An 11,885-nucleotide genomic window follows, 5' to 3' on the forward strand; every position below is an offset into this window, starting at 1 on the left:
AACATGGCAACAATGCCATGTCAATTATTCATCCAAAAATTCCCTCTGATTTAATCTGGCTTGCCGTAGAAATAGCCAAATTAGATTTAAAAATTTATGAACAGTCGGCCTCCTGAAAGGGTTCAATGAACTCATCTGACAGACAAAATGGCTTAAGGGCTCGGTGGTCTTGTTGCACAAAAAAAGGGATTCGCCTGTCTCATTTTAAAATTTCTAGAGCATGTGATGACAAAATTTAACATATTAAGCAAAAGTGAGTTAAGTATTTCAACTAACAGTTTTCAATAACTGCAATATTAGCCTAGTATTTTTTGATTCCAACTGACTTAAACAACCTAACCCAGCGCACTGATTGGCAGTTTCATGCGGCGAAATTGAAACCACCCTTTTCGGGTCATGGATCTCGCAAGTCGTCATCTTTTAGCGGAATACGATCTCGGCAATCTTTTATATGAAGATAAAGCACCTATAGATCCAAAAGATGTGTAAGTGGATTTGGTTAATCCTTGTTTATTGTCGTAGCAACAAGGCATTTATTCGAAGCCTAACATTAGATTGCACTCAGCACTTCCTAAGGGAGTTTTGGAAGGCAAGTCCATCTTTTTCCGATCTAATGGCTCCATAGCTCCCAACAGAAACCAACGACGGGATATTGGTTTCAGTTGTAAGAATGTTTGGTTTTATAAGTGTCGATTAGCTCCCTGATCCCGTATCCAGGCTTCCACGTGAAAAGCGAACTCCGAAAGCGAAAGAGTTAACTCGTTGGGAGAGATTCGCCCAAATGAAGGGTATAAAGAAACGCAAAAAGTCTAGGAAAGTCTGGGACGAGGCTAGTCAGTCTTGGAAGCCCAGGTGGGGCAAGGATCGTGTGGATTCCGTGAAGGATAAGTGGGTTCTCGAAGTTCCCGATAACGCAGGTATTTTAATGGTACTCAGCACCACTTTTACGCCTTAAGATCCGTACGAGGACCAGTTTGAGAAGTTGTCAAGGGCTCGAAGTGAAAGAAGGGCTAAGAATGAATTTGCAAGATTAAAGAACATTGCCCGAACGGTGAAAAAGGGTCAAGGTAATCAGTCTTTTCGTGCAATATTAATGCACTAGCTGGATTTTGTTTTGTTGGCACAGTCTAGTATCTCCATTTATCTTTCGCCATGTCAACTTCGCAATCAAATATCAGCTACGACAGATTTGCTAATTATTTCAGCTCCTCCTCTCGGGGTTCTGACCGAATCTGAGGCATCTAAAAATATCCTCAGTCGGGCTCTGGAAATCACCAAGCGCTCAGATGCCTCTATGGGCCTTTTTTCACAGGAAATCAACGAACAAAAGATTGCCAACAAAGCAGAGTAAGTTAGTTTGTTCGTTGAATCGTTTTTAGCTTTCGAACTGACCACTTTGACATTAATGGTCCTAATTTACTGTCTTTTCTTCTTTGTATTGATAACCTGTGTTAAATTATCCGTAAACATTTGTTTTCAGAAAGAAGCATTCAGTGAAAAACCGAGGTAAGAAGGGAAAGAAAGGTGGTCCCAGTCGTCACGCCAGGGGTGGAAAAGGTCGGGGTCGTCTTTCCAACAAAAAGTAACTGTCTGCTTTTGTCCACTGTAAATATGTTATGTGTATTTTCAAGCTTATCTTTTTCTTGTGAAATTGGAATAAGTGTTGCCCTTATTGATTGGCATGATGTGATACTTTATCGTAGCAAAACATGAAGTTGATTTGCTTTCATATAAAGGCTCGATCACGTTCGACTTCCGAAGTGACTGTTAACCGTTCTCACCTTATAGTGACATAGATCCTTGCAGATTTTGGTAGAAAGTACTGGAATATTTTCCTTATGGGTTATCTGGGGGCAATTCTTTTAGGCTTCTATGTCACCGACTTGCGGCTTACCTGTGCTTTTACTCAAAAGTTATAAGTAGCAGGTCTATTGGTGGGCTTGAAACCATGCAAGTGCAACACCGTTTTCTATCGTCTTCGGTTGCCTTGCGCACTCTTAGAATCGACAATAGCTCGGTTACCTGTTCTTGATTTCTTGTTACCAACTAGTAATTCTGCCACGCTCTCTCTTGTCGCGAGGAGAACGCAACATTTCTCCTCGGTTGATCACTGTGTATTGCCTAGAAAACCTCTGGAGTGGAAGTTTATTCGAACTCACCAACCAGATAACGTATTGAATACTCTTCTGGGAGATTCTTTGCGTTGGTCCGAAAATCATGATATGCAGGATCGATTGGTTTGTTCATAACAAAGAGTGTGTAAGTGATAGTTTAATACGCTTATTGCTAACACATGAACAATATATCACGGTTTGGCAAAGATAATATGGAGTGACGTGCTGACCGCGGTGCTGGCTTAAGTGAATTAGGGGATGGGTGCTATGCCGCTCGTGGAAAATGGTTGAAATTACCTAAATGGATGAGTGGCAGTGAATGTTTAACATGCTGGCCGTGAATGACATCTTCACAGGGGGTATCATTTTCCAATTATTTGAGTTTAAAATGCAATCCCTTAACTTTATAATGAGCGGGAGAGCTGCTTTTTTCTGCATAAGTTTTTTACTTTCTGCATTTGTCAAATGTAGCATTAAAGAGACTCGAACTATGAAAGTAAGTGAAGTCGTTCAGCTTTAAGAAACCCAATAATGCACGAAGATATTTCGAAGTTAGCCGTTCACTCAAACACATAAGTTTTCATTGCCTAAATTTTTAAATGAATGCTGCGGACTAAGAAAGTGAACCACTGGATGTCAATGCCAATCATCTCGGATGTTGAATTTCAAAAACTCGAGTACTTTAATGCGAAACTACCATAATTGCGTAGGTGAAAGTGTAAGGTTCAAATAGCCCCTGTGTTTGTTGTCTGCAGGAGACAGCAGTCAGCAACAGCCCAAGTACTAATCAGCGGCTCAACCCGATTGTTCGCTTTTGCAGCAGTTTTGGTCACTTCAAGAACCGACACCGCCCCTAACCACTGTGTAACATCAGGTAAATTGTCGGGAACTCCGTGAGAAAGTGAGCATCGTCAATTAGTTTCCTGTAAGATTATTAGTATTCATTAAATTGGGTTTGTTAGGGTTGTGAAACGATTTGTTAATAACAATGTGGTAACGGCCCCCTTCTGATCCTGGAGACAGACAACTCTCAAGTCCCCGCCGAGTGGTCAGCTCCCCAATAGTGTTTCCAAATGGGTATTTTTAGGTTCCAGTCGGCAGGGTTTTTCTGCTGTCATGACTTCTGATGCCTCCGACATAAAGAAAAAACATTCGGGTCTCTAGAAATTGTAGATTCACCCCCCCCACCTATACTTTCAAGCGGTTAATTACTTTTACTAGATTTCTTTCAAAAATCGTTCAAATTGCTCATTTAAATATAAAATCATGAGGATAGCTTCTCACTTCAAACGTCAAGTCGCCAGACAATTGACACACTTAGCACCAAACAGTTAACGCACACGGTTTCCTAGTCGAAGTTTCTGCCGAAAGCGGAGGTCAGGTCTTTGGCGGTCTGATATTTTCTCGGTGAGCCTTCCTTAAGTTCTTCTTCTCAACCCACGAGTCGAATTAATCCAATTTGTACAGGCTAGCTGTGGATGGAGTAGTGAGGGTTTTGTAGGAGTGTCTCGAAAATAACTGAATTGTTGTTGTGCCGGTGGTGTCTGAAAAATAGCAGTCTTACTTTCATGTGCATAAGAATGAACACCTCGTGAATTTGTTAACGTGATCTATTTCAAGTATATAGTACGGAGGAAAGGCAAAGCACTTTTCATGTACCAGCGCTGGGATGTCGTTTTTCACGATTGTCATGCTACGGATAAAAGTGACGGTTCACAGGTGGGTTCGACATTTATCATTTACATTATTTCAACAATGGCTGAAACGCATTGTGCTGGCTGATGTTTCACTTAAACGATAGATTAGTGTACATTTAGATATTTGTTGAGGATCTGCATAGTATTTGTTTCAGAGTATAGTCTCATTTATTCTTTCTCACTTTTCTCCTTCAACAGAGGTGTAAATTTCCTATTATAATGTGTGAATGCTAGCTTTCAAAGCTCAGCCAACTTAATTAATTGGCTGTTTCCTCTCACATTTGACACTAGCAAAGAGTAAAGTCCATTTCCTTCCGTTCGCTACGATGATCTTTGCGAAAAGCCGACTTCACATGGTCCTATCTCGCCCTGGCTCTTTCATTAATACGAAAGAAGTCGTAACACTCGGATAGAGTAAGTGTTGTTGACGCACAGAAGGGTTGGGGACTCCTGGCATGGCCTGGAGGGAGCCATGCGGCTCAGTGGAGGTATAAAGGCGAAGCCTTAAGTGTCCTCTATACAGAAACGGGAAGTTAGACAAATAATCAAAATACTATGGTTTATTATTTTCTTGTGACTCCGGTTGTTTTGTTTGTTCCTTCTTTTTACTTGAAATGAATTTTTTCAGGTTAACTACCTCATACGTGTAACGTGCAGGATTCGATAAGAAAATTTGAGCGTCACGTACCTGCGACACTGATCACAAACGCGTTTGTTCACACAAATATGGAAATGACATTGACGACGCAACTATATCGCCACAAATACCATTACTGAATTTATATTTTGTAACGGCAAACTGTTTGGTAACTCATTTCCCCGACTCCTAAAGGTCGGTTTATTAATCCAGCGGAGGACATCACGGCATTGATTGAGAGACCGACAAGGAGTCAGCTACAGTTAAAGAAACTACTCCTGTAAACTTTTTGAACCAAATCTGTTGTTCATCTGCGGGTGGGCTATGTGGGCGCTGTGTCACTAGTTTGGCCGAGGAGGGGGCTTGGAAGGATCTAGCCGGTCAAGCTACATAAGGTTGCTAACGCAGAATCTCCTCTCGTGGATTCGCAGTCACATCCGCTTCAAACATTCCGCATGTGCCGACGCAATTCCACTTTTCACTTGCATTTCTCCGCAAATGGTTGATTTAGCCGCATACTGCGTACCTGATGGTGGTTTTCATGTGGGACAGTTTCAAAGCTTCAGTGCTGATTCACACTTAGTTACTGTAACCTCCTCTTCGTAATCGAAATTGCATCTCATTTGGTTCATTTAAACAGCGCACGTCTACAGCGATGTTACTTTCAAATTGACACAACTTTCTTAAACAAGTAGTAGGCATTCTACATCCTTTCTCATCTGTGGGCCAGTCCGTGTTTTTCCATCCCGTTGATGCCTCTTAACGTCAAGCGCGAACGTAAAACAGTTGTATTTCGTTTTGTTTTTGCGACAGTTACATGCTCTTCAAGACGATCAGAAAAAGACACAAAGTAACCAGCTTGTAAAATTCGGAGCATTCGTGAGACAGAACGCAGATAATTCATCATAAACCATTGAGCAATTCCTCTACTGCGCCTAAAAATTTTACCATTGAAAGCGGACTTTCCTTAATGCACAACCTTATAGCGATGCTTAACTGTGACGCACCAAGTCTACCCTGAAGACGAAAGAAGGCATAATACGTGCTGTCGACCTACAGAAGGGCTTGGGGCTACCGGCCTGGCCCAGAGGCCAGGCTACTCGGCGAAGGTACAGTGACGGAGCTTTAGGTAGTGCGTTATTAAAACCGAGGGTTAAACAAACAATTTAAGCAATGCATAATGAGAGATTTTCGAAACGGAGCAGGACCACGATCAGTGCTCTAAGGACCATAAAAATGCTAGTTTATTGTTTATTTTGTGGTAAGCTTGTAAGTTAAGACTGCATTTCTATAGAAACCTGCTCTGATAGAATTTTATTTAAGTGTCCTACACAACTTTGCAAAAATAACCCATAAAAGATCTGGTTGATAGTGTGCTCCAAAGAAATAATGTAGCCTCCTGAAGCTTTTCTAATAGTGAAAGAAGGCAGAAGGACTGGAAGCCATTCCGTTTTGCTAATGTTTAAAAATCGTAGGTGACCTTAGAACCAAAAGGAAATGTTTAACAAATAATCGTAGCATTGCAATAACCTGATGTAACTATCTTCTCTGGCTAAGTGTTTCCGTTTGCCGACAATTCGGTCAGTCTGACTCCGCTAATCCTGTGTCATAAAATAAGTCGCCGCGTGGCACTCGTCTTTTCTCCTGAAGTCAAATTTTTACACTAAATGAAATGTTCAGTGCTTTTTTTAGTGGCAGAGAAGGTCGTTAATGAAATTAAATGCTAGTGGAAGGAACGGAAATGCGTCTGTGAGTGAACCAACTTCTTTTAAGTGTATCGGACAAAACCGTCATTGACCTTAACACTGGGAAGTGGTTTTATGCATTAAGTGTTTCATTCATTCTTAACAACTTTTTTTTCAAGTTGGTGATGTTTCACAGTCGTTATACAACTGTGCTTACTGTGATGCAACGAATTAGACTGTATAATTTATAAGCATTTTTCCGTTGGCGCTTGACATGCTAAGCTAAATAGTGGATAGCCTTCTGCATTCTTACTTTTTGAACGACACTTTCAAATCAGCAGTTCTGTTTCACAGCTGCTAAAAGCGAATTGCTACAAGAGCCACCCAAATGCATGCAATTGTACCATCAGATGGGAATTGAAGTAAAATTTTCACTTTCAATATGAAGATCTAATTCAGGACCGCCATATCTTCCTAAGGCCATTTCTTCAATGGCTTGTGTAATAACTAATAGTGCGCCCAACTCGCCATCGCATGGCTGGCAATTGGAAAGTGTGTTTTGAAGTAATTTATGAAATATGTGAACCATTCGACCCATTTTTTGGAACAGGACAGAAAACACTGAAAGAAAATTTCCACTACAGTTTTTGCGTTGGTAAGGCAAACGGCAAGAATCAGGCCATAGGGCTCAAAGACCAAGTGGAAACCACGGCAGCAGAAGCAGATTACATGTGTCAATCACCGATCATATAGAGAAAAACGCAGTTACCTCTAGGAAGAAAATGCATAATTGACGTAAAGAGCGCTGAAAGTGTTGCCTGAGAAAGGGGCAAAAATGCGCAAAAAGTCCCTAACTTTGTTAATTCATCAAACAGTTTGCCTAATCTGACCTTTTCGCTGATGCTATCATTTGACGATGCCATAGTGCTTAGCTGACGAATACAAAAATTCACATCTGCATAAAATTCCTGGAAAAATCAGTTAAATACATCTTGACATTGTAATGTAGAAAAATGCGAACTCCCATCTCGATTGCAAATTCATTTTATGCAGTATGCATGTTAGTTAGTTAACCTCGACTACATTACAACTTATTTTCTTCAGAACGAAAGGTACACAGAAGTACTAATCCTAACGTTTTGTTTGTGCCATCCTTTAAAAAGCTCAGTAACTATGATGAAAAGAAAATCGTTTACCGTTGGTGGGATAGCGTTAAGAGGGACATTTCTCGTATTACTGAACTGATTAGTTTCTTTGCCTAACGTTGAATACCAAATCCCTTGACTAAATTAAAAATGTCGTTACTTACGCAACTGCGCTGTGCACTCTTTAGGTTGCAGTGGATTCAGCAAAAGGGGATTCATCGGTTGGACATTTGGAGTCTTCAAACCTCACTCTACTTCATAGGCCATCTGATTCCAGTCAACAACCTTCCACAGCGCGGGTCAGTGCGAATATGGACAAGGTAAATAAGCTTTTAAAGTTAACAGTATATCTCTTTAAAATGGGTATTTGCCAAAATTTTGACATTAAACGTCAGCTCCGATAAACATAAGTACATTTAATGTGTTGGTATATTTTTCTCAGTTGCAGATAGTGCCAATCTTTTTTGATATTGTGGTAAGTGTCACGGTAACTAAATTTTAAATAGTCATGTGAGGTCTCAACCCTCGTTTGCTTGCTTATTCCCCAATCGAAGAATAAAATAAAGACAATAAAGTGATGGGCATTACATACGAGCCTTTTGATTGGTCACCCAGACCAGCACGCTGACTACCTCGCCGTGCCGTTTGGTGAAAGTAATTGGTGGAACTGGACCAATCAAGGCACTCTGGGCGCCACGTCATGTGGCCAAGGCGGAAACAGGCGTGCACGATGGAGGGTCACGTCTTTTAGGGACGTGGCCTAGGTTCTAGCGAGTTCACATTCCCCTTTGTGCATCAACAGACATAGGAATAGCGCATTTTCCGTAGGCTATGAGCCGACTACTCTCATACTCGTTTTTCTTCATCCTCATCCCCAAATGGGTGCTTTCAGTGGCTAAAAGTTGTCCCCATTCTTCCTCCAACTTTCCAGAAATTGAGCCCTCTGTGAGCATTGGAGTTTTGGTGAGAAACAAGGCTCACAGTCTTCCTTACTTCCTACATCATCTTGAACAACTGGATTACCCTAAAAAAAGAATTCACCTAAATTTTCGACTGGATAATACAATCGATATAAGCGCCCGAATTCTGGAAAGGTGGGTCGAGAGCGTCCAAGATTTGTACCATGGCATCGATTTGGACATGGATGAGATGAATTTACAGCCAGTTAGCCCTAGCTGGACAAAAGATCATCACCAACATCTGGTAAATCTACGCCAAGCTTCTATTGAACGCGCCTATGAACTCAATGCTGACTTCTTCTTTAACTTGGATGCAGACGCCATTCTGTTGAACAATGCGACCCTAAAACGACTTGTAGAAGCCAGTTCCATCCCCTCGAAGGAGTACCCTGCTCCAATCACTGTGATTGCTCCTATGCTCAATTGTACAACCTCTGATGTCTTTTCCAACTTTTGGGGTGACATTACTAAGGAAGGTTATTACAAGCGCTCACAGGACTACTTCGCTCTTCAACGCAGACACAAGGAAGGCATATTTTCCGTGGCAATGATTCACACAGCAGTTCTGGTTAACCTCCGCCACACCAGGAAGAAACGTCTAGCCTTCAAGCCCTTAAACTCGGGCTACACTGGACCGATTGACGACATTATCATCTTTGCGCGAAATGCGCAGTTACAGGGTATTGACTTTTACCTCGACAATCGAGTATTTTATGGCTACTTTCCCCTGCCCGTGGACGAGGCTGAAATTCCATTAGCCTATCGTGACTCAGCCAAATACCTTCTGGAGAGGGAGGCTGAAATTTTTTTGCATCTTCGTTTGAATGCCGCCTTTGACGATGCGCTGCTGAAGAGTTTTGCTTTAAAATTCTCACCGAAGTTGGAGCAGTTTGTTGAAGTACCGGAGCCCTCTCTTCTTGGATTCGATCAGATCTACCTTATCAACTTGAAGCGGCGGCCGGATAGGTTGGAGAAAATGAACTATGCGTTGCGTGAGCAGGGCGTGAAGGCGAAGCTGGTTCGCGCGACAGACGGGAGGGAGTTGAACCCGGAGATCATTAAGCAGTGGAATATCACCCAGCTCTCTGGGTATGCCGATCCCTATCACAAGAGAGCACTCAAGTACGGCGAGATTGGATGCTTTTTGAGTCATTATCGGATATGGCAGGTAGCATATACTGTCCCGTCAACCATTTATGCATTTCGATGGTTATTTGTCAATTTATTTGCGAACCAAATTTAATGGTTATAGTTTTAAATGTTTCAGCGACGTTCATCACTCCCTGCCAAAACATTTGCATTAGTTGCTTAGTTTGCGATTCCAGGAGTTTCTTCCGTTTGTTACCTTCTCCAACTTTAAACAAAGACAGATGAAGGTTCAAAGGCCTTAATAATGATTTCTAAGGGAAGAAATATGACTTAAAACTAAGGCTTAAGTGCTTACAAGTTAAACAGTAGTGTAATATGTGGCAAAAATGGATGTTTCATAATATTTCGATTATGGTGTTATATGCTTCGTTAGATGGCAGAAATCGTTCCAAGCAGAAGTAAAAGCCTCATTCATGAGTAGAATTTAACCCACAAAATGTGGGTAGTTGATGATATTGCTTACAAGCACGGGAGTCTGAAAAAGAAAGTTTGTTTTGGATGAGATCCTATTTTGCTATGTTTAATGTTTTGAATGGACGTTGGTGACCTGCGTTTCTCTGAAACGTATAAAATTGAAGACAAACTTTGACAGATTCGAAGTCATGTACAAGTTCGAATTGATGATCAGTAGCAAACATGAAAACCACCATTTCTAAATGTCAAATGGTATCCAACGCCTTGCAATCGTTGTCGATTGTGGCAATGTTTGATTTCCAGGGCAAAAGGCTCTGTATTATGTAAGCTTATACTAAGTGCCGACCATCTCCTTTCTCTCAAATTTCAGACTATTTTGCCCTAGAACTGAGAAATCTGACAATTGAAATTATTTCTAACCCCAATACTTTTGCATACATCTGTAGGGAATTGCCGATTTGAATTATTTCCAACGTTTCTACAATGTGTTTTATTTGACTACCGACCTGAGTCTTAAAAACGCATTTACAAGTCCATCCAAATCAACAATTTTTTAAGAGAATCAAAGTGATTTTCTCCTTTGTTACAGTAAATAGAATTGGTCACTGAAATTGTTCGGAGGGAGATGGCGATGCACTAAACTATTTCTGACCATTCCCGACGTGGTCCAATAAAGACATAATGGGTTACTTTCTTTGCGCTGCATTTGCCCTTACGATTTGTGGCACTTTGTTCCTCAGAACTACATTTCCATGTATGATAATCTTTAAAATGGCCCACAAACGCAAGCATTTTTTACTTTAAATACTGCGAGACGTCACAGAAATGTGAAATTCCCTCATAAGAGTATGCACATTCTTTAAAATGACTTCTTAAATTCGCTTAAACAAATGCCAAAATGCAAATACTGCAGTGATTGGATAGACAACAAGGCTTACATGTAGCCATTAAAAATTTTTCTCGTTTTTGGCCTTTCGAATCCTTGCAGTTCTTATTCGTAAGGCGTCTGTGGAACTGTCAATTAACTTTAAGCCATTATTGTGGTTAAGGCTTTCTGACACCATTTGTTGGAAGTTCAGGTTTACAAAGGGATCCCAACATACTCTGCTCCCGCACGACATCATAACAAATAGCAAAAATTGCTGCTGTTACAATATTTATTTCCTTAGATGTTGATGAAAGCCATACGAGATGAGTTTAAATCACACCACCTTCCACGGCCGAAACTGGAACGGATCATTTTTGAAGCATGCTTGTGTCTATTGATGTTTAAGTCAAGATAAATTTAACATTAAATTTGTGAATTAAGTTTGGGTAAAAATCTCCGCTACTGAGTACTTTGTGCAGAAAGTAACAGTCTCATAGCTAGAAATGCACATATTTCTCCTCAACAAGAGTCGAATTTCCCCCATCATTTACTTTCTATGAAATTAAAGAACATGCTAGTCAACGACTACGAACGCATCCTGATTCTGGAGGATGACCTGCGCTTTGTGCCAGGCTTCGTCCGACGCCTGCAGGCGACCGTGAAAGAGGCTGACGTGACGCTACCCGATTGGGAGTTGCTTTACGTGGGCCGCAAACGCATGTCCAGCAACGAGGTGATGGTGAGAGGCGCGCGGTACCTTGCGTACCCTAGCTACACTTACTGGACTCTTGCCTACGTGCTTCGACGTTCGGGGGCGCAGAAACTGATGGTGCAGCGCCCCCTAGAGAAGATGGTAGCAGTGGACGAGTTCCTCCCAATCATGTTCGACCGCCATCCGAACGAGCGTTGGCTAGCCCACTTTGAGCCCCGCAACCTGTTGGCTATCTCAGCGGAACCGTTGTTAGTGGAGCCACTGCGTTATACTGGGGAGCCCTTCTATGTCTCCGACACTGAGGACTCGGAAATCATCCCGGAGTTTCTGTACACGGAGAGAGAGGAGGATATAGGTGCGAGCGAGGGGGACGAGTCATAAGCAAAAGGAGTCACTCGATGGTACTTTACTCTAAAATAAAATACTGTGTGCTCATTGACAGTTTTCTAGATATCGGATTTGCATTGGGGCAAATGAGTTAGCAGGCTTTTGCTGGTTTGTTATT

At 41.5% G+C, this 11,885-nt stretch overlaps 2 protein-coding genes across 2 annotated transcripts; both read left to right on the plus strand. All coding sequences in view use genetic code 11, as the record gives it.

The window, feature by feature from the left end:
- Positions 1-396: 396 nt before the first annotated feature.
- EGR_01082 (Ribosome biogenesis regulatory protein) lies at positions 397-1,586 on the plus strand (the record flags this gene model as incomplete). The annotated part of the gene is made up of 7 exons (XM_024490331.1): positions 397-485; positions 523-593; positions 636-664; positions 698-917; positions 957-1,067; positions 1,206-1,347; positions 1,481-1,586. 7 exons carry the CDS (start codon positions 397-399, stop codon positions 1,584-1,586), a joined length of 768 nt encoding a protein of 255 aa, XP_024355150.1.
- Positions 1,587-8,109: 6,523 nt separating this feature from the next.
- Positions 8,110-11,761, plus strand: EGR_01083 (Procollagen galactosyltransferase; the record flags this gene model as incomplete). Its single annotated transcript, XM_024490332.1, has 2 exons — positions 8,110-9,405; positions 11,237-11,761. 2 exons carry the CDS (start codon positions 8,110-8,112, stop codon positions 11,759-11,761), a joined length of 1,821 nt encoding a protein of 606 aa, XP_024355151.1.
- Between the last annotated feature and the right edge of the window lie 124 nt (positions 11,762-11,885).

This window comes from Echinococcus granulosus (assembly GCF_000524195.1).
Source record: "Echinococcus granulosus chromosome Unknown EG_S00004, whole genome shotgun sequence".
In the NCBI taxonomy this organism is placed as follows: Eukaryota; Metazoa; Platyhelminthes; class Cestoda; order Cyclophyllidea; family Taeniidae; genus Echinococcus; species Echinococcus granulosus.